The sequence below is a fragment of the Lipotes vexillifer genome, unplaced genomic scaffold (assembly GCF_000442215.2).
Source record: "Lipotes vexillifer unplaced genomic scaffold, Lipotes_vexillifer_v1.1 scaffold529, whole genome shotgun sequence".
In the NCBI taxonomy this organism is placed as follows: domain Eukaryota; kingdom Metazoa; phylum Chordata; class Mammalia; order Artiodactyla; family Lipotidae; genus Lipotes; species Lipotes vexillifer.
Window position 1 is genome coordinate 868912 of NW_006777199.1, and position 22607 is coordinate 891518.

Below are 22607 nucleotides of genomic sequence, written 5' to 3' on the forward strand. Positions count from 1 at the left end.
GAAACAGTATTTCAGAGATGTTAATTCCTCATTTCTCAGTTTAAAGTCTTCCAGAAATGAAAACATGGTGAACAGTCACCTTACAGTCCCAGTTAGCCACTCCTGAAATAGCTGGGAAGCGTTGTTCAAGGCATCGCTGTCTCCCATCTTGCATGCGAGCCCTAATACAGAGGCACGGAGTAATCTAAGAAAAGAAACACACACAGAGCTGGGGGCCTTGACCACTTTTCAACATGTCTTAACATATACAAACGAATACTAAATGAATATTAATTTTTAAAAAGGTAAAAAATAACTTTGTGAGGTGGTCTCCAGTATCATTCCATCCCAGAGAATCTGCAGTGGGCTTCACTTGATCTCGGAAGTATTTCTGAAATAAAAGCACCATGCAGAGTGAGTAATAATTTACTATTTAGCAACAGTCTCCTGTTTATTATAATCTACAGTTCCCTGTGGTAATCTTTTCCCCTATTAGCTCAGAGAACTTTGGGCCTGTCCTAGGAAAGGGATGTATTAAAGTTTTTATAACATTGTAATTTTACTTCAGTCCCGAACATAAGAACAACCTGGATCACTCTCTAATATTTTATAGAACTTTGGGTAAGCCCCTTTTAACCTCCACTTCTTAGTTAACATGTGTAATAAATAGAATGACACCTGACATACTTACCACACTAAGGAAGATTGCTCAAGTATCGATGAAATGATAACTAATATTTGTATATTGGCTTAGGATTTAAAAATGACATTTATATTGTATGATTCTCACTATTCCATTACCATAGGCAGCCAATTGCTGACATTCCTGTTGTACAAAGGAAACAAAGACTCACAAATGTGAAAGCATTTGTCCAAGTTCTTTCATAAAGAAAGTGGAAGAGCTAGAGGTTGGAATCCAGAATTTGTTTAAAATTACAAGTGTCCTGCGAAAGTGCTGCAGAAATCACAAAGCCAAGAAAAGCATTTAGAATGACTATCTTATAATAAAATCTCAATGTGGAAATAATAGCAGTAAGAATAAGGAAAAATGATGTCATATTTTGATGAGAATAGATTTAACATAGATAAATCCATTAAAAATAGGATCTAGTTTGTATCTGTGGTTTAAAATGTTATTTTAAATAAAATATTAACTATTGTATTGCTTCTAACACTAAAATACACCTTTAAGTGGTATACTGAACCAGAAATACTGATACATTTCAAGTTGAAAAAACAAATAGCATCTCTTTGATTTGATTAGTCAAGTCATTATAATTTCCTTTGATTTCACTTGGCAGGCAAGATATGCTTTTGTGTTTCCCAGGAGCTCCTTCTCTCAGAAATCTTCCTATTCTGCTAATGGCTAAACATCTCCTTTCACAATATATAGCATTAACATTACCTCAATCATAGGGTATAGCTCTTTATCATCTTCAAACATGCTAATAATATAGGTTACAGCTGAAATGACTCTCTGCCATGGTAAAAATTCCTTTTCCATTTTGAGATACTTGGTCAAGTTCAGAGCCTCCTTGTAATTTAGAAGTTGAGCTCTAAGAAAGAAAAAAAAAAGCCCACAGTAAATTAAAAACCATAGACTAGTTTCCTTCGACTGAAAGTACTAATATGGGGATCATAGACTTCAGTGTTAATGAGAACCCTTCCATTAAACAATTAAGAAAATGCATTACTGTTAAGGCCCAATCAAAGAGGTTTGTTCACAATGATGTATTAGTGCTTTCATATGTTCAGTAATAAAGGGGAAGACAGAACATTAAGGTGTGCATTTGAAAAATTGCTATGGCAGAATTTTAGATAAAACGAAAGCCATTTAGCTATACAGTTAATATTGACAAATAGAAACTTTTAAATTTTAGGTTCACGAGCTGATTGTAGTATACAAATGCACCTTTATAAGTGTATTGTATTGAATTTTTTTACATTTGACATGAATAGGAAATTAACAGTACTCGAGAATCATGAATGTTTAAAACATTCCGATTGAACTTATATTTCCCATAAAAACATTTCCCTTTTTTATACATTTCCCAATAATATTGATAAATAAAAATAGATTTTGTTTCTCAAAAAAATGTGAAGTTACCATCGACATTTCAAAGTTTAAGGAGTTCGATTTCTTCCTCCTTAGAAAAGATTTTGGAGCCTTTTGAAATAATGTTTTCAGAAATCTGTTATGCCTCAAATTTCAGCCTAGGTTTTGGAAAGAATCTTAGATGGGAATCCTGTCTTTCTAAATTACATTTTGAAAGTTAAAATTAAAGAATAAACTTTAAATTATTGAGAAAGTAATACTGATGCATTGAGTGCTAATATATTTGAGGTCATTTTTTGTGAATGGCAAATAATGTAACCATATCTTGATTTCTCCCCTGAGAGTTGATAAGAAGTTAAACTGGTATTGGAGAGCTAGATGAGAATAAACACCTTTGGTATCATATGAATTGCACTAATGTGATATGATACAGTTTGTTTTCAGTTCAGAGAACTGATTTCTTCTATTTTCTCAGTTCCTGATCTTATTTAGAAGAACTTATATTTTGGAGCATTCAGCCTGTCTTAATAAAAGTATAAATAATATTGAGAAATGGAGTGTTTTATTGAGAATGTTTGTTGAGTAAAAAAAAAATTGTAGAATTTTATGTTGACGGTTGAAACTTGAGAATTTTCTAATTTTAATGATTCTCTATTTTCCCGGGTGGATAGCACAACAGTCAGTTGTGCAACAGTCCAGTCAGTATTTTCATAGACTACTTATGAAGAATAATTGTTGCTCTGAGGATCAAATTAACGAAAAGGCTAATGAAAGTTCAGGGAGAGTGACAGGTAATTTGGTTAGAAACCTGTAAACCACATTTATAGTAGGTGAAAAGATTAGAAGGAATGGGTCTTGGTTACAAAGGCCAAAAGAATTGGCTAAATTAGCATAAGTAGAAGTAAGAAAGTAATCCAATGATCCAAAGGTTAGAGGCCCTGATGAAATACTATATATTTAACTGTTGAAAAAATCAATATCCTATCCTAGTGCCTTGTTTTTTCAACATACTTGATAGCTATGCAGTTGTTCCACTTTGGTATCACTTGTTTAAGTTTGAGTCACATGGTCAGAACACTGGACTGAGAGTGAATATTTTGCTGGTTATTATAGAGATAATATTTCGAGAATTAAGTTGATGCACTTTTCATTTCCCACAAATCATGTTACTCTGTGGTATTTGATACTTCCGAGGAAGAGCAGTATCATTTAGAATCATGATTCTCAAGTTTGTGCATGTATCAGTAACACCTGGAAGGTTTGTTAATCACATACCCTTGGGCCCTATCCCTAGAATTTCTGATTCAGCAGGTCTGGAGTAGGGCCTAAGAAGTTGCATTTCTCGTAAGTTCCTAGGCAATGCTGATACTACTGGGACGACGAGTGAAGAATCTGTTTTTAGAACAAAGACATGTATAGTGCCCTTCCCTCCCAGACCCCCTTACAGTGCTGTGTTGGCTCATAGCTGCACCTTCCTCAGAGAATAGCCCTTGACCAAATACATCCATCTCGCTTAAAAGGTTATGCTACCCCCACCCCTGGCCATTAATTGTCTGATTTAGGAATGCAACAGGCCAGCCTGCTTCCCTCAAGTTGGATCCACTCTGTAGTACAATTCATGGATATGGCTTCCTACTGGAATCTGGCAAAGCTAGACTCCAGCTGAGACCATATTGTCGCTCAGCCTTTTTCCCTGCCCCAGCCTGCTTCTCGCACTCCCTATCTCACGAGAGTACTCTCTCAATAAACCACCTATTCAGGAACCTCCATTTCAGACTCTGCTTTGAGGGACCTCAGCCTAAGACAGCATTTTTACTCAGCGTTGAGTCTCAAACTCTGTTAAATCCACAGACCAGCAGCAGCTCTGAAAGCCAGATTTGGTTGAGAATTTTCCTTGTTCAGAAATCTTCCATTTATAGTAAGAGTCCAACCTGAGGAACTTAAATCCTAGAATTGTCCTATAATCTAATGGAGGCTATAACTTAAAGTTCTCACAAAATGCTGTAAAGAAGAAGAAAACAGAGGTCCCTTGAGGGAAATCTTGCTCTCCTGCCTTGGCCTGAGGTACCCAGAAGATTGGGGAATCTGGAACAAAAGGTTTGTTTTCGCTTCCTCCTGTGTGACCTGGAAAGACTGCACAGTCCTTCTCCAAGAAGCTCAAATTAAACATAGTGTCTCACCAAACATGGCTTTCGAATGGGACATTAGAAATGGTTGAGAGAGGTGGTTAGGTGGATAGAACTGACCCCATGGTCTCTCGTTCTTCAGCAGAGCCTTCAGCTGGTGTGGAGACTTGAAAACTTGCCATGTGTCTGATCTCTCGATGTTAACTTACTAATTAAATTCAGATTTCTGGCTTAATACAGTCTCTTTGCAATCAGCTGGATCCCGTTCCGCATTCCCCTACATCTTCCTTCTTTAAAAGGCTGTCCTTGATAGGGTGGGAAAAGTTGCTTATCTAGTTCTGTGTTGTGGTCTGGTCGGCTCTCTTAGCACCTGTAAAATGGTAAATCTGGTGTACCTAGAAGTCTGTAATCTCGGCGTGGCTGATGTTCACCTTGTGGTCTTTATTTGCTAACCTGGCCCTCACCTTGGCTATCACTGGAGCCACTACACCTTGAAGCCTGACTGAAAGTCTGTTTGGATCATTAGCTTAGGGGGCCTTTGAAGCCATCCTTTCTGCCATTCTTCCCTTGCTTAGAGACTCCTGGTCCCTCCCATGTGCCTGCTAGCCAGCACTCTCTGCTTTCCCTTGTGCTGTTCCTCACCCACTCTCTTTGGCACACAGTGGGCTGCAGAGTGCCATATAAGCTACTGAAAGGGTAAAAAAATCTGTAACAGGTAGACAAAAAAAGGATTTTTTTTCTGTCTCAGTTTTGGCAAGACCTCCAAACCAAGCCCCTTAACCTACGCTCCAAAGTAAGATGCAGGCCCATCAAATTAGGACTGACATGGTTAGGAACAGGTTTTTGTGACCCTTAGCTGATAGCCCACTACCAGCCTGCGAAAGAGATTGGAGTGGCAAAGGGGGTGAGGGAGACATTTTAGAAGAGAGCTTTTGGAGGATTCTGTCAGTGTACTGTGAATGCTGCCCTCCCACAGGGGACAGGAGGGTGTAGGATGCTTTTCCCCTCACGTGAAGCCTAGAAAAGGGGCTTTAATGGAACCACCTGAAGAGTTTGTGTACCCTGGAGCTTGGGGGCACAGTGGTCTGGTGTCTGATACCCCAAGAAATCTAAAGGATGAGAGACTGTGGTTGCTACTGCTCTGACATCGGAGTGAAGATAGAGGACTGCATGAGGTTGCCCATCCTTCCAGACTTTGTCAGGGGAAAAGATATATGCATACTTCCTATAGACTGGATGTGGTTCAGAGGTTTTCACTTCCTCACCTCAAAGAACTGCAGGAGAAAGACCCTTGGCCATGGAATGTGTGTGGATGGTACATATTCCACGAAAGCACCACACAAGGAAAAGGATCAGTGTTAAACATCTGCAAAGTTCAGAGAGGACCAAAAGTAGACAGCATGTCAGGATCTTTTTTGCCTTCATCTGCCCTCCTTCTGCTCTCCTTGCCTTAATACTCTGCAGGAGTCAGAGGCAGCATGGTGAGAAGCAGAAGTTCCATGCAGCAAAACGGAGAGGAAATCAAGCGCTTTATTCCCATTGCAGGGGGCTGGCCTGAAACTAGCCTGAGCTGGGGGCTGGGAGGAACTTTAAATGAAGTTGAACATTTGAGGGTTTTACTGGGCAGGGCATATAGTTGAAGTGAGTCTGTTGTGGGGACTCAGAAGTGACTGGGTGAATTTTTACTCCTTATCTTCAACAAATGTGCCCAGCTGGATATTCCATCCAGGGCAGTAAGAGTACTAGCTCCTCAAATCTGGGGGCAGGGGTATCAAGCAAATTTTTGTTTTTAGATCCGCCCTTTTAGTCTTGCTGATGAAACAATAGTTCCATTTCTTTTTGAATACCAGAGTAGAACTGTGTAAATTCTAATCCAACCACATGCACTTACCTATCTAACTACGCATTTCTGCTTTTCTCCAAAGTTTCAGAGTGATCTGGACCTGACTCTGACCAGCACAGGTGGGGTCTGTTTCTCTTTGAGTCCCTTTTACCTCATGCATTACAGAAGGAAATTGGGTGATAACTCAATAGCTCAGGTGATATTTCAGCTGATAGCTAAGGTATTTTCTGGATTGGTTGCTGTGTGATTCTACATGTTTCTTGGCTTTCAAATTTGTTTCACTTTCTACCTTTCTGAAGCTCTTCAAAATTTTATGGGCTATGGCCAAGGAGCTGAGCAAATGTGAGAAAGTCGTTCAATTGTGTGAGTTATCTGCTTTGTACACAGTTCCTCAGAGAAAGCTGTTCAAGAGGCTTTCACTTCTTAAAGAAAAAGAGCTGCCTGCATTGTGTTGTGATGGAAATTAAACTATAAGGTTATTACAGCTCTGTGTAATTTCTAACCGCCAAGATTCTAAGCTTTGGAAAAGATCACTATGTTTTCACAGGAGAGTTTTCCTGAAAAAAAAAAAATCTAAATGGTCCTATTATGTTTTAAAATGTTTATTTTTTAATTTTTTGGCTGCACCACATAGCTTTCGGGCTCTTAGTTCCTTGGCCAGGGATTGAACCTGTGCCCTCCACAGTGAAAGCGCGGAGTCCTAACCCCTGGACCGTCGGGAAATTCCCTAAAATGTCCATCATTTTCTTTCACCACTTAATTTCCCCGGTCTACACAGTACCAGGTACAGAGTAGGTGCTCAATAAATATTTATTAAATGAGTGATTGACATACCATAGCATAATGAAAATAATTAATCTGTTACATATCCAGGAGATTAAACTTGGAGATTCACCAAAGAGAATTGAGTTATCTATTACCTACAAAGGGAATCTAGATTGCAAATTCATAAGAGCTTTTCTAAATGATTCTTTGCTTCTACTAAACAATGGTGGATGCTTTTTCATCAAGTAATACAATCTATTCAGCACTTCCTAAAGACCAGACAATGTTTGGTGTCCTTTATGTGCATTATTTCATTTGTTCCTCATGAGAGTCTTATAAGGTCATCTCCATTTTACTAACAATGAAATTGAAGCAGAGACAGGTTAAGAAACTTTCTCGAGGTTATTCGAATAGAACCAGGATTTTAACCTGGTTTGAGAGCTTGTTTTTTAACCCTATAAATTCCCTCCTTAAAAATGTCACAAATGTTTTCTGACTTCCAGTATACTATCTAGGGAGTCCCTGTAAAATAGTTCTCCCATGCCTTTAGTGCTGCTATACTATCCTTCCAGCCATGTATTCAGCTCATATTTAATGAACATCTACTAGGGGCCGGGCACAGTTGGGAGCTGGGGATAAAATGAATAGGAACATGATCTAGGTGCCTACCTTTGTGAAACTTGCAGTTTGGTGGGTGAGATGGATAATTAATAAGCATTGACAATATAATATTACCGGAAATGCAGGACCCCATAAAAGGGACACCTAACCCAGACAAAGGGGCCATGAGGCTTCCTGAGGAACTAGCATTTCATTCTCAGTACCTTGCCTATGTCTAAAATGAGGCTACTACAAAACCAGCAAAGCAAGTTGGCTGTGTCCCTAGCTCCTACAAAAGTGTCAGAAATTCAAAAAATACTTGTTGAATTACTAGTGTTAGACTACCTGAGAAAAATATCTCAAAGGTACTGTGGTTACTACTCTTACATTACCCCAATCTATGTTGATTATTTTTTTCAAAGTGTAGGTTGTTTTTTTTTCTAAGTGTAAGTTACCTTCAGGACATGAGAAGAAAATTCAAATTTCCTAAACAGTACCTTAATTCAATCCTAGGGCCCTATGTCTCATACTTCTTACCCCAGTGACCTGAATAATATTTGACAACTCTAACCATAAAATCTTACAATGGGCTTGGACTCACAGAGATGAGTTAATGAAACACACTGTTTGTCTTTTTAATAAATCAAATTATGACAGTACACTTTTGTGCATTTGCAAGTGTCACTCCTAATTAGCTCAAGGACTCTGATTAGACAAACCCTATCTAAAGTCAATAGGGTAGGTGAGTTTTTGTGTATGTTAAGAGTTGATATCAATATTTTAGCAATAAGGCTCATATTAGTTTTTTAAAAAGTTATGAAAAAAATAATGTCGTAAATAGTGGCTTCGGATATTTTAAACTATAAATTAGTACTTTGTTGTAATTCTTTTTTTTTTTTTTTGCGGTACACGGGCCTCTCACTGCTGTGGCCTCTCCCGCCGCGGAGCACAGGCTCCGGACGCCCAGGCTCAGCGGCCATGGCTCACGGGCCCAACCGCCCCGCGGCATGTGGGATCTGCCCGGACGGGGGCACGAACCCGCGTCCCCTGCATCGGCAGGCGGACTCTCAACCACTGCGCCACCAGGGAAGCCCTGTAATTCATTTTTAAAAAGATTTATGACAAGATCCACAGTATTTTAAACGATTGATTCTCATTCCAAAACCCACCTTGCCAAGGCAAAAGCGTCATCAATAAGACTTGCACGATCAGCAGAAGAAAAGTACTGGGAAGAGAAAGAAAAAAAGGTAAGAAACATGAATCTTAAAACGAAACATGTTGAAAAATTAATGTCATTATGATGCTGTTCTTAGAACAAAAAAACAACAATTCACAACCATTGCTATTCTTACCTTGTGGTTGAGGGAAAGATTGGTAGCTATCCATTCCCAAGTTGATACTTCATAATTTACACGATAAAACCCAATATGGTCTGGGTTTATTTTGAGAAAAGTGTTTCCACTAGGTTTAGGAGAGTTCAAAGTGATTCCTGTGGTAGTAAATAAACACTAATGAGAAACATGTTTGCACATACTATAAACACAGAGAAATTAGACCCAGAGGGTAAAAAGAAAAGAAAAGAAATATTAGCTCAAGGAGTCAAGTTTTGATTTGGATCCAAAACCCCAAAGCCTAATTCTTATTTAGTTGCCTAACTTTAACATGTCATTGTAGTGTGTGAGCTGAAAAAGAAATAAGTAATGTAAATAAGTGTCCTGTAATTTGTGACTTATTATTATTTCTTAGTGACAGGAGCTTGTCATATGGGTGAAATAATTCTGTGCTTGTCAGTCCTTCAATATGTAAAACAATGCTTAAAGACAGAGAAGTCCATGCCCTTTGGGGGTAATCCATATATTCTTAATCGTGATGGATTAACTACACAAAGATTATTCACTGGGGCAGCCTGGGGAGGGGATAAAAATGTAAACATTTAAAAGAATGCTTTGTTTATTAAAATCAACATTCAAATTGATGGAAATGGTGATTGCTAAGCAGAGCAATGATTTGAGGGTCAGTAATGCTTTTAAAATGTCAAGAAGGCTTGCAATAGGACTAAAATCCAAATACAACATTCTTGATTTTGTGGTCCATTTCATGCTCGTTCTCCCAATTTTATTTATCTTTGTAAAGTCTTCCTTATTTCAGTTGATTGCATCAGTGTTTTTTCATCAATGGATTTACCAAATTAACTTTCTGAAGTAGCATTCAGAATTTACATAGGGCTCTAGGATATAGATTTTGGAAGTTCAACATTGAGGAACAAAGACTTATGTTAAGTAAAAACTACTCAAAATAATAGTTATGCTCTGACATGACCAGTTAGCATTAGCTAACGAACATTAGGATGTTCGTTAGCATCCTGTACTTTTATACTTATATACTCTTTTGTTTGTGTGGACAATATGCAATTTAAATAATGATGTGGGAATACTTAGTATATTTAAATAATTTCAAATAGTTTAATGTAGTGATAATGTGGGATGTGATATTGGAAAATAGGAGATGAGGCTTCAGGAAGTAAAAGTGTTGCCTCAGTGTGAAGAGCCACAAGCTGTGTTAAGTTCTTTTTTTTTTTTTCTTTTTTAAAAAATTTATTTATTTATATTTATTTTGGCTGCGTTGGGTCTTTCGTTGCTGCATACGGGCTTTCTCTAGGTCTTTTGTTGCTGCGTACGGGCTTTCTCTAGTTGTGGTGAGCGGGGGCCACTCTTCTTTGCAGTGCGCGGGCTTCTCATTGCGATGGCTTCTCTTGTTGCAGAGCATGGGCTCTAGGTACATGGGCTTCAGTAGTTGTGGCACGTGGGCTCAGTAATTGTGGCTCATGGGCTTAGTTGCTCCACGGCATGTGGGATATTCCCGAAGCAGGGCTCAAACCTGTGTCCCCTGCATTGGCAGGCAGATTCTTAACCACGGAGCCACCAGGGAAGCCCAAGAAGTCCATCTTCTGAGAGATGGTAAGAATAGAGAAGATTTTTAAGCAGGGAAATAATATGCTCCAGCCTGTTTCTAGAAAGATAATTTTGATGGTGGTATGGGAAAGAGATATTGGAAGGAGATTCTAGAGTCTACTGTAATAATCTAGGGCAAGAGAGAATGAGGGCTTACACTAATGTGGAGATGATGAAGATACGTGATGTGTTCAAGGGACACATCACTGGTAAAATCAACACCGTCCTTTTTCTGAGTTAATGAGGACAGTTAGAGGAGGGAAAAATAGCTTGCATGATTGGATGAATAATGGTGTTTCCCTTACAGAATAGAGAAAGATGAGTCAGTTTGGGAGGAAAGATGATTTAAATTTTGGAAGCATTCACAAGGTTTGGAAGATATCCAGGACACAGTAGTTTTCCATAATATATAAGTAAACTCTTCAATAAAGTTTCTTTAGGAATGTTCAGAGTAGGTTCTTGACAAATTGTAAACCTTTACCTCACTCATGTAGTATTTATCTTTCTTTGTCATTCTCCCATGGACATGTTGAAAGGAAGCTAATCTTTTGGCAGCCATACACTTTAAATGTTTGTATTGGGAGGAGAGCCTCTTGCTTAAGCACAGAGCCATATATTATAGGAGAAAGAGCATGAACTTTCCAGTCTGAGAGACTGAGGATAAAATCATTGCTCTATGACTTACTAGCTGTGTGATCTTGGCCAAATCACTTGACCTCTCTGTGTCTCAGTTCATCATGAGGGAAGTAGGGATAAAAATCCCTCACAGGGCTGTTGTGAAGATTAAATAAGATAACATAGGTAAAGTGTTGGTCACATAGTTATGTGTCCAACAGATGGTAGCTATCCCCATTATTATGAAAGGGGATATGCCGCCAGTTCTGTAAATAGCAAAGCAAATATAAATAACATTGAGAAGTTCCTGGCAATCCATCCAGATACTGCAATATTTTATAAAGTGTGCTTTATATATACCTAGTTAAGCCTGTCTAGAGTTACAGTGATTTTTCTCACTTTATAGATGAGGAAGCTGAGATCCAGGAAGTCAGTAGTTACCAGACTTTCCAAGTTCATGCTACTCTTGGAACAGTTTTCAACAACAAAATACTGTTGGGTTGTTTAGTTACATAATGAAGTAAATAGGACTAAAATATTGATGCCTATTCCAGGTGGTGCATAGAAGTAAGGATGTATGTTTCATTCTGTTTCTCAAATTACTATTAAGAATTTTCTGATTAGAACAGTAGTATGTGTTCTTTAGGCTCCAAATATGTATTTGGAAAATACAAAAGGAGTATAATGAAGAATACAGAAATTACCCACCACCAGTTGACATTATGTTTTTATCTTGTGTGCATGTATGTATCTTCCATATATATGTACATATGAACACACAATACACGTAATGGAACCTTTCTGTGTTTATTATTATTAATCCTTTTCATTTGAAATTATATTGTAAGCACTTTGTAATTTCATTTTCTATATATGAAGATTTAAATTTAATGGCCACATAGTACTCTGTCATTCATTTTATAAATTGTTTTGTGCTATTTCTTGCTAGTTTTACACATAAAAGTGGTGAACGAATTCTTTCTGGGTAGGGGCTCTTTCTAGAAAAATTTTTTCCTGCTATTATTTGTCTGATAATTATCTTTTCAAAATTTCATCCAGAGGCTAGTTTCAACTCAGATTTCAATAACATAGCATGCATAATAGTTCTCTAATAGACTATTTTATATAAATAATTAAAACAAGCTTCAGTCAACTAGACAGCTTGTGACAGCCTGAAATTTCTAGAGAAGGAAACATTTTTCTTTGTGGACATAAATACTGTGTTGCATCGATCCTTGAAGCAAGTTATTTTTCTATGTAAAATGACAGTTTATATCTATCTTATTAAATTTGTGTGTCAGTTAGTAGTAAAACAGCTGAAATACACAAGAGTAGTATTTTTTGACTAATTACACACAAATTATATTTGGAGACCTAAAAATTTCAAGTAGGGTGCACTGTCAGAATTTGGGGGGACTTCCCTGGCAGTCCAATGGTTAAGACTTCACCTTCCAATGCAGGAGGTGCGGGTTCGATCCCTGGTCGGGGAGCTAAGATCCCACATGCCTTATGGCCAAAAAACCAACACATAAAACAGAAACAATAACAATAACAAATTCAATAAAGACTTTAAAAATGTCTCACATCAAAAATATCTTTAAAAAGTTCCACTAATATTCTGACTAGTTACAGTTTAAAAAAAAAAAAAGGAATTTGGGGTCAAGGAAGAAAAACTCAATCTCTGAAACGAAGACTAACATGACCCATTGTACAAATGGATTGGTTCCATTTGTGACAATGTTTTCAACGAATTACTTATTCAAGGAAATATTATTGATTGTGTTAGTAATAATTATAGAGTCCCATCTAAATCTCAGCAAGGAGCCTAGAGAATCTCCCTGAAAAGAAAGATGTAGGATTAATATGTAATGTATAATAAGTAGGAATCGGGAAAAAATGCAGTCTATCGTGATGAAGGATTATCATAGGCAATGGTTTTGGTGATTGTGAAGAAATAATTGCAAAGGAGAGTTGGATAGTGAAGATCTGTTGATGTGTCCCTAGTCTGCCTAGGTAAGCAGGTGCCCAACTTAGTTGGTACATGTGTTCCAGATCATTTGACAGATCTGCTCTTATAGAGAACAGTGTATATGGAGAAACCTGTTGGTTGTTTACCATACTGTTCCCTTTTCCTCCTGGGTACACAGCTAGACTATATTTATTAGCCTCCCTGGCAGTTAGGTGGCAACATATGATTGACACCGAGACATAAAGTGTGGGGAGAAATAATAGATGCATTTCTAGGTCTGGTCCCTCCATTATCTTCCTCTGTATTCTGATCAGATGCAAAAGATTGAGAAGAGAATTATTTAAAAAGGATAACCAACAAGGACCTACTATAAAGCACAGGGAACTCTGCTCAATGTTATGTGGCAGCCTGGATGGGAGGGGAGTCTGGGGGAGAATGGATACATGTATATGTATGGCTGAGTTACTTTGCTGTGCACCTGAAACTATTGCAACATTGTTAATTGGCTATAATACAATATAAAATAAAAAGTTTTAAAAAAAAAAAAGAAGGGCTTCCCTGGTGGCGCAGTGGTTGGGAGTCCGCCTGCTGATTCAGAGGACGCAGGTTCCTGCCCCGGTCCGGGAGGATCCCACATGCCGCGGAGCGGCTGGGCTCGTGAGCCATGGCCGCTGAGCCTGGCGCGTCCGGAGCCTGTGCTCCGAAACGGGAGAGGCCACGACAGTGAGAGGCCCGCGTACCGCAAAAAAAAAAAAAAATCCAGCAGAGAAGTCCAAGATTGGGTCGACGGTAGGGAGGAGGTGGAGCCATGAGAAAGAAAAAGCCAGGAATTCTAAGTCATTATCTGAGAGTGAGCTACCTAGGAGAGATGGTAGGTCAGGAACACCTCCATTGGAGTGTTGCATGAATAAGAAAATTTTATTGCATGGAGCCACCCCTGATAGCCTCTCAATGCAATAATTAGACTCCCCTAGTTAATGCAGTATATATACAAAGCAGTCACAGCTTATGACATCTTTAAAATAATTAATATATCCCAACTCTCTATGTACCCTTATTAAGTAAATTTTCTTCCTGGAAGAGATATCTAATTAGCTGAAGTGAATATTCTGTTTCACCTTGGCCAGTATGTTTTTATTTGTGTAAATTAACAAATTAGCATTCTTATATGTATGGTTCACGTGAATAAGATTTCTGAGACTTGGTTGACCAGGGCTGAATTAAACAAACTGAACTTCTGAATCTGCAAAACGGAATCCATAATGATTCAGTCAAAATTCAAACATTCCATGAGGCTCAGTTTGGAGGAATGAAGAAAGTTTCTCTCTCTCTCTCCCCTGCCCTATTTGCCATTAAATTAAAAAATATATGCCCATCATTATTTTGATATGAAATATTTAAATATAACTACCATCAAATTTTAGTAATATCTTATTTATATGATAGTCAGAATTTGGTTATCTAAACCATCCAGAATGCATCCTGAATCTGAAAGAGTTATGAAAACAGTCATCACAAAATCTATTCCACCTCCTATGCCCTAAACTATCTTTTAGACCCTATGTGCTTATGAATCCCTATTTTTATTTATTTATTTATTTTATAAATATGTTTTAAAGCAATTAAAAAATTTTTCTTTTTTAAAAAAATTAATGAATTTATTTTTTGGCTGTGTTGGGTCTTCGTTGCAGCGCGTGGGCTTTCTGTAGTTGCAGCGACCGGGGGCTACTCTTCATTGCAGTGTGCAGGCTTCTCATTGTGGTGGCTTCTCTTTGTTGCGGATCACAGGCTCTAGGCATGCCAGCTTCAGTAGTTGCGGCTCGTGGGCTCAGTAGTTGTGGCTTGCGGGCTCTAGAGCACAGGCTCAGTAGTTGTGGCACACGGGCTTAGTTGCTCTGCAGCATGTGGGATCTTCCCAGAGCAGGGATTGAACCTATGTCCCCTGCATTGGCAGGCAGATTCTTTTCTTTTTATACATTTATTTATTTATTTATTTGGCCGTGTTGGGTCTTCATTTCTGTGTGAGGGCTTTCTCTAGTTGCGGCAAGCGGAGGCCACTCTTCATCGCCGTGTGCGGGCCTTTCACTGTCACGGCCTCTCTTGTTGTGGAGCACAGGCTCCAGATGAGCAGGCTCAGTAGGTGTGGCTCACAGGCCCAGTTGCTCCACGGCATGTGGGATCTTCCCAGACCAGGGCTCGAACCCGTGTCCCCTGCATTGGCAGGCAGGTTCTCAACCACTGCGCCACCAGGGAAGCCCCAAGGCAGATTCTTAACCACTGTGCCACCGGGGAAGTCCCAAATCCCTATTTTTAAATCCCTGCATTGGCAGGCAGGGTCTCAACCACTGCGCCACCAGGGAAGCCCCAGGGCAGATTCTTAACCACTGTGCCACCGGGGAAGTCCCAAATCCCTATTTTTAAATACTATGTTTTAGCAAGATTGGTTGTCTGATATCATGTGATAATCTACAAGTCTTCTAAATGTTAGAAAGCAGCAGATTAAAAACAAAAAGGTGGTATACTACTAAATGAGGATGCACTGACAATAGCCAAAATAGTAGCTGATGCTAAAGATAGAGGCATTACTATACACAGTCAGCCTCTAGAAGCACAGCGGTCTGCAGGCAAACAAACCGTCATTAAGCAAGGACTTCCTGAACTCTTAGTAACTCTTAGGATGCGCACAGAACCTTGTTGGGAATAGGGGAGTGGGAGACAAGGAGTATGATGTGTAGCTCATATCTTCAAAGAGCTTATAATTTACTTTAAAAAGAAAAGACAGAGCATATGAATCTTAAACATGCTGCTGCTTAAAATCTAAGGAATAATACTAAGAACAAGGATTGATGAAACTAATAGCATAAAATATACTCTCAACAATGAGAGGAGAGATTATTCAGGGTAGGTTAGAATAGCCAGAGAAGCATCTGAGGTGGAGATCCTCTTCTTTTGTTATAAAGTACATGTTTAATTGTTTTCATGTTTAAAATCTCGTGTGTAACACCAATGTAAATAAACGACCTTAGGGGAAATCCCACTCTTGCCTGGGAAATTTCTAACTGATGAATCACCAAAGAAAACGAGAAGAGGGAGGTGGGGCTGGTAACCTGAGCTGATTGCCCATTCAGTACACTCAGGACATGTTGTCATCTGTGCTCTGAGCTGAGAGCTGAAGATGTCCCCAAACAGGAAACCGGAACTTATTGCATAGCCTAAAAATGGAGCAGGCACTTTGAAGTAGGAAGAGATGTCTAGTTTGCTTCTGGCTAAGTGACCAGTCATGATTCTGAAGTTGCAGATAAAGATAGGTTTGTCATCAAAGCTCTGTGAACATTAGAGCCACTTCATTCATTCATTCATTCAATAAACAATTACTAGTTACCTGCTGGAGATATAGAACAACCACACAACAACAAAAAATGAGCTCCATTTCTCAAGGAATATTCTACAGAGAGGGGAGAGGCAGATAAAGTCAATAGTTACAGCAAAAAATGTCTTAAATGTAATGACAGAGGGATAGAGGTTCCCCTAAGAGCCCTTTGCTTTCTCACTTTCATACTAGCATTTTCTGTCTAGCACTATTTCAGTCTACACTCAGTCAATCCTGTCGTCCACTTGAACTCTATCTTTAGCCCCCCCAACTCTCAGACTAGATGTCCCTTTCTTTAGTAACTTTCCTCAACTCCTAAATCTCCGCTGGTGCTTCTGCGAGTGCCTTTGGCTGTTACCACACCAGGCCCTTATGACATGGTATTATGTTTGCCTGACTCGTCCACACCCTCCCTAGACAGTAAGTACCACAAGGTAAGGATTGTGGGCTCCCCCCCACCCAGCATTATCTCCATACCTATCCCTGTGTTTGGCCCATAAGTTAGTTCTCAGTAAATACTTGTTTGAAATAATTAATTAAATTAATTATTTAATTCATTATTCAAATATTCTGTCTAATAAGTACATAATACATACAAGAAGAATGTTTATTGTTAACTCCTGAAATCTACTTTACAAAGCACGTGAATAAGCTTTAGTTATCTGGAAAATTTACTTTTGCGGAAACCTCATTTCATGAAAATGCTAGGTATATTGTGTTAGTGTATATAAATTACTCATGCTTTTAAATTTGTAAACAGCAAATCAAGCAGCTTCTCAGACATTCCCCCAACCCTCAGTTAACCAATGGGGAAAATATGTAGTAATATTTAAACCAGATCCACTGAAAACCTCCCAAGGGAATCCTAGCCTCATTATGCCTTTTATCGGTGCTATTGCACATTTTTTAAACTGTCTTTTTTTTCTGTCTTCATTTTCCCTTGGCTTGAGTAATGTACTTGAGTAAGAAAATGGTCAGAAGACGGCTCACAAAAGATAGAGCTTGGTACTCAAACACAAAATTATCCTATATAAAATACTAAGACAAAATAGCATTGATCTGGGTATTCTAGAAGAATTCAAGAGAAATTGCTGACTACATCAGTTAAGGTTAGCCTAAATGACCAAAAGAGAGTTTTGTTGTAAAGGCAACAGAAAGGGGTCTTACCTCGACTATAGCAAAGCTGGTAGAGTTTATAGTAAAAATTAAAACTCACAAAATAATTTATAGTAAAAGTAAAAACCAAAGCTGAAAAAACTATATCGGAGCCACATAAAACCTTGTACACAAATGTTTATAGCAATATTATTCATAACAGCCAAAAGGCAGAAACAATTCATATGCCAATCAACTGATGAACAGATAAACAAAAGGTAGTATCAGTATGATACTACCTTTGTAATATCAATATGATGTGAATATAATTTGGCAATAAAAAGGAATGAAGTACTGATACATGCTATGACATGGATGAACTTGAAAACATTATGTTAGGTGAAAGAAGCTATCACAAAATGCTACATGTATCATTCCATTTATGTGAAATGTCCAAAATAGCCAAATCTATGCAGACAGAAAGTAGATTAGTGGTTGCTTAGGGCTGGGGTTATAGGAGAATAGAGGAGTTTGATAGCTAAAGGGTATGGAGTTTCTTTTTGAGGTGTTTGAAATGCTCTAAAATTTACTGTGATGATGGTTACAAGTGTCTGTGAATGTAATAAAAACCATTGGATTGCACACTTTAAATGGGGGAATTTCCTAGTATGTGAATTATATCTCAATAAAGTTGTTTTTTAAAAAATTCTACTGGAAATAGTGTTAAAACTGAATTGCCAGAGGAAATTAATTACTATTTTAGAATATCTTACAGGAGCAAATAGGCATAGGTAAATAGAGGATAGGTGATCTACTTTTATCCCTGAGAAGCCATGGGGGAAAGTCCATGCCAAATGCTATCCTGAAACCAAGTCTTCATGGGAAGGGATGAAGAAGAGTCTCATTTGTCTTAGATAAGAAGTGATTTTGAAACACAAAACAAGCACAATAGCAAAAGTATAAAAAGCAAGATTCTTCTGGGATGGTTGCTAAAACCTGTCTTATTATTTTCGCAGCGATCTGCAGTAGAGAACATGTGATAAGGTCTCCCATGTTTTTATGTAACTCTAAAATTTTTCAAGAAGGGAACAGACAAATCAATGGAGATAGAATACAGAAATATATTTCTAGTTGGTTTAAGTGAGCAGAACAGTCACAGCTGAATTTAACACAGACAAGTGCCAAGTCATTCACTTAGGGAGATGGTTAGATGGATGGATCTAGATATAGGTAGTGCCTTGAGCTACTGGTGACAACTTGACAGCTTAGAAAAAATGATTTGGAGTCATTAAAGATTCTAATGTCGTGCTAGTTGAAAAAATGATAGGTCTAATTTAATGGCAGCATTTAAAAAATCAGGCTTGTTACATAATATTCTAAGAAATTCAGTAGCTTATCTGATATTTAAAAAGAAGAAAGGAAAAGAGAAGGAGCAAAGGAAGGAAGGAGAAAAGGCAAGGAAAGAAGGAAGAGAGCAAAGAAAGGATGAAAATTGATACATTGATATTCCAGTGGTTGGGTATCTGACCCTTCTTCTTTGGATATGGGTATTTATTATTGTACCAGTCATGGTAAATCATTACAAAGAATTTCTTAAGGTAAAAAGGTTCTCATTATTATAGATAAGGATTTTGGCTCACCAGTTAATTATTTAAGAGGTTTCTTTTCGCTGTTTACATCATAAGTTCCATCTTTATTGTTTCTTTACACTTATATTCATTTAATGTAGTACATTAATTCAAAGAAGAAATAAATCAATTGATGATATTTACCTCTTGTTTCCGACCTATTGTAGAATGTAATCCTTGATTCATTATCTTCAGTCCATTTAACTGGAATATTCCATGTGTAACTAAAGTTTTTTAAAAAGAAAAATTTTAACTTTTATTACTAAAAAATAAAAACATTTCCAAAGTAAAAATAGACAAGCATAAAAAGCAATAGACAAGCATATTTTCCTCATAAGCAATTGTCCAGTGTATAGTATACAATTAATACAGTTAATACAGTACTCTTTTGTGGTAAAGATAGGCTATGTAATTGCTTTCAATTTATATAAATCTCTAAAATTTGGAACTTTGTATCAAAAATTAGCTAAGGATGAAGAAGATTATTTCAATAAAAATGGCTTGAGGCTTTGGAATGAAGATATTGCATAAATATAACACATATAAAATTGAGCATTCACACACATACTTGCACAGACTTTAATATGCTATAGTTTCTGTCAAGGAACACAATATATTTTTAGAATTCAGAAGACAATATTAAAATGCTGTGAAGGAAATAACGCATTTTAGAAATTATGTTGAAATGACACCACCACCATCATCCCTTAAAGCTTATCATGCTCTTTAAATATCTCCTATTTACAATCATGTGAACCAGTGTGTTGCAAAGAAAAATCACCAGGCAAGCATGCTTCAGCGGGTTTTAGTGTTCTTTTTAGCTTCTTAGTATTTTCTTGTAGAGCAGGGGGAGGAGGTTAGCTTTGTACTTTGATACAATATATACTTAACATTTTAGTCTTGAAATCTCATAAAAGAGGTCTTAAATGTCTTTTAGATCGTTCTCATATCGTATCTTACCAGTCAGAAAACACAGGAGATCTAGAGAAAAGATGAATCTGTGTTTGGGTTTAGGTTTCAACTCAAGAGTTGGCCTTGTTTTTCTTCATCTGTGATCATTCAAGTTCCTAACAGAGAATGGGGGAATGATATTTCTCCCTTTCAAGATATAATAAAATTTATGTAACTCAGGGAGAATATATATTTGCCATCTACATGAAAGAAGTAATCCTTTGTTGTCTAACTAGTGAAATGTTTTATAGATTGAACTTTTACTAGCTCTCTTGAAGGAGTTTGTTGCAGTGGAATGTTTTTGGATGTAAGTTTCATAGAACCAGTACATAAATTGTTTCTTGGATCCTATAGGAGACATTGTCACCCTTATCCCCTTGAATTTCTTTGTCATTTTTGTACACCCTGGATTCCATTGTGCTTTCCCTGCCAACAGCCAGCACCTAGGTCTCTCTGTTAGAGGACTGCCCTCTGGCTGCCTGAGCAAGGAAAGCTAGAAGTTCCTGGAAGTTTACATTCTTGGATGCAGCCCTTAGCCAATGATGGATGGGCATGAAAATGTTCTTTGCCCCATCTGCAGGACCACACTGAAGCACTGTCTCTAGAACTTCCCTGCAGGGTAGTCACCCTGGACAGAACCTGTTTATTGTTGCACCTTTGCTGCTTGATATCCCTCTTGCCAATCCCCCTACCAGCCTTTCCTAGACTTCCTAATGAGTCACTTTCACTTGAATGATCACCTCAGGGTCTGATTTTAGTGAAGCCAACCTAAGAACGATCCCTTTACTAGACTAGTACTTGTAGTCTAGTAAAGTCTGTCTGTAGTGTAGCTAGACTAGTAATAGTGCCAGAGCGTCTCGACAGATAGACAAAGAAGCATTTTTTTTTAAGTCACATTCTACCTACAGATTGCACTCTTTCACTGCTCTGCTGGTGTGGTGTTGCCATGTAGACTAACATTTTATTCCTCCTCACCTTTCCCCAATGCCAACCCGACTGAAACAGCAGAGTACGGAGTGTCTTGATACACTATATGCACAGTTAGGATTTCACATTTCCACTGTCCCCTCTAAGACATGGTCTCTGGGACTAGGCTGTGCCTAAGAGTAGGCATAAGATATACTGCTAAGGTCATGTAAAAAATATTACTCTGAGGTCTGTAAGAGCATCATAAGACAAAAAAGGATGCAGGGTTGAGGCTATATAATTTTATAGTTTTGGAACCACTTACAGGATCTAATCTGAGTAAAATTATACATTGGAGAGTACAAAATGTCAAGAAATAGAAGTTACGTAAATGAAATGTTAGAGTTTCCTATATGTTTTCTAAAATTCAAGAGTATCAGATTTAATTTTGTAAAGGTATAATTCACTTTTAAAATATCTAACAATATAACAGTTTCTGGCAGTATAAATATGGCCAATCTAATTTTCTCTAGGGAAACTGACATTGCCCCAACATGACCTACTACCATTCTTCCACCGGTTTACATTGACTGGACTGCCAAAGACACGTAAACTTGTCCCATAGAGAACTCTCCCTGATGGAGATGTGAAACTGGCCCATTTCTAAGAGATGGTTGAAGCCATAGTGTAAAACAGTAACTTACAAATGTGTGGTCCATTTAAATTATAAAAAGTTTCTGGTCAGTAAGAATTCCCTAATATTGGAATATTTAAGCAGTGAGAAAAGGAAAGAGGCCATTTAGTTTATAATACAACTTAACATTGTCTACCAGATAGGAATATACCTGAACAGAGAGCGGGTGAACACTAGGGTTGGAGAAAAAACTAATTCCTTTCTGGGGGCATTACGCCCCATATAATCTAATCTATAATTAGATTATATTATGATCTAACTTTTTAATCAAATGGAAAAATAAGGAATAATAAGTTTCTATATAATGTTTTTTTCTCTCTTATTTGTTCAAGAGCCACTACAGATTTTTAAGAAATGTTCTCAAGAAGATAGCCTGTCTTTTCTAGGTTTATTTTCCTATGCATATATAACTTGTAACTTTTTTTTTAAGAAAGGGAACAAGTAGATTGACTTTATGATAAATGATCACTAAAAATCATGCGTCTATGAATCTAAAAACTTTTTAAAGTCTCTGAAGGTTAAAACTAAAAAAAAATTAGAGAAAAGTGTAAATGTTAGTATGGTTCCGTGTTCTAAATCTTGATGAATACAATTTAAAGATTTATTATAACTTTAAAAGTGATTTTAGACCTATTGATATGTTTAGTTCCTTTGGTAATAAAGTTTTTTGTTTGTATGGTGAGGAATCTATAACCCAGGAGTAGTCTTTAAAAATGTAATCCCACAGGTTTAAAAACAGTGTTGGCTATGTCTCTGGCTTAACAAATCAGTGGATATGACTGAGAAAAGGGAACAACTACTGTGAAGTTTTCCCAATGGAAGTTTGTTTCGCAAGAAAGAAATATATTTTTTAAATTTTATATGTGCAAACACTATTAAATAGCAGTGTTAAATATGGCCAGTCTGATTTGCTAGAACATAAAACAGTAACTGTAAAAAACAATTTATGGTTAACAGAATGATCACAGAAATTATGTTGATTTATGTAATTGAATTATCACCTGATAACAAGTCAGATCTAAGTTTCAAATCATTCATATATTATGAAGAGGAAAGAGT

At 37.5% G+C, this 22607-nt stretch overlaps 1 protein-coding gene across 1 annotated transcript in view; it reads right to left on the reverse strand.

The window, feature by feature from the left end:
- The window catches only part of ENPEP (glutamyl aminopeptidase), a 107821-nt gene that overhangs the window by 12307 nt on the left and 72907 nt on the right, over nucleotides 1–22607 (reverse strand). The window contains exons 11-16 of the mRNA XM_007450819.1: nucleotides 19142–19221; nucleotides 8722–8858; nucleotides 8539–8594; nucleotides 1385–1535; nucleotides 297–370; nucleotides 80–184 (exon numbers count right to left, since the gene is read on the reverse strand). Of these exons, the coding sequence (XP_007450881.1) occupies nucleotides 80–184; nucleotides 297–370; nucleotides 1385–1535; nucleotides 8539–8594; nucleotides 8722–8858; nucleotides 19142–19221 (603 nt within the window). The remainder of the gene's footprint in view (nucleotides 1–79; nucleotides 185–296; nucleotides 371–1384; nucleotides 1536–8538; nucleotides 8595–8721; nucleotides 8859–19141; nucleotides 19222–22607) is intronic.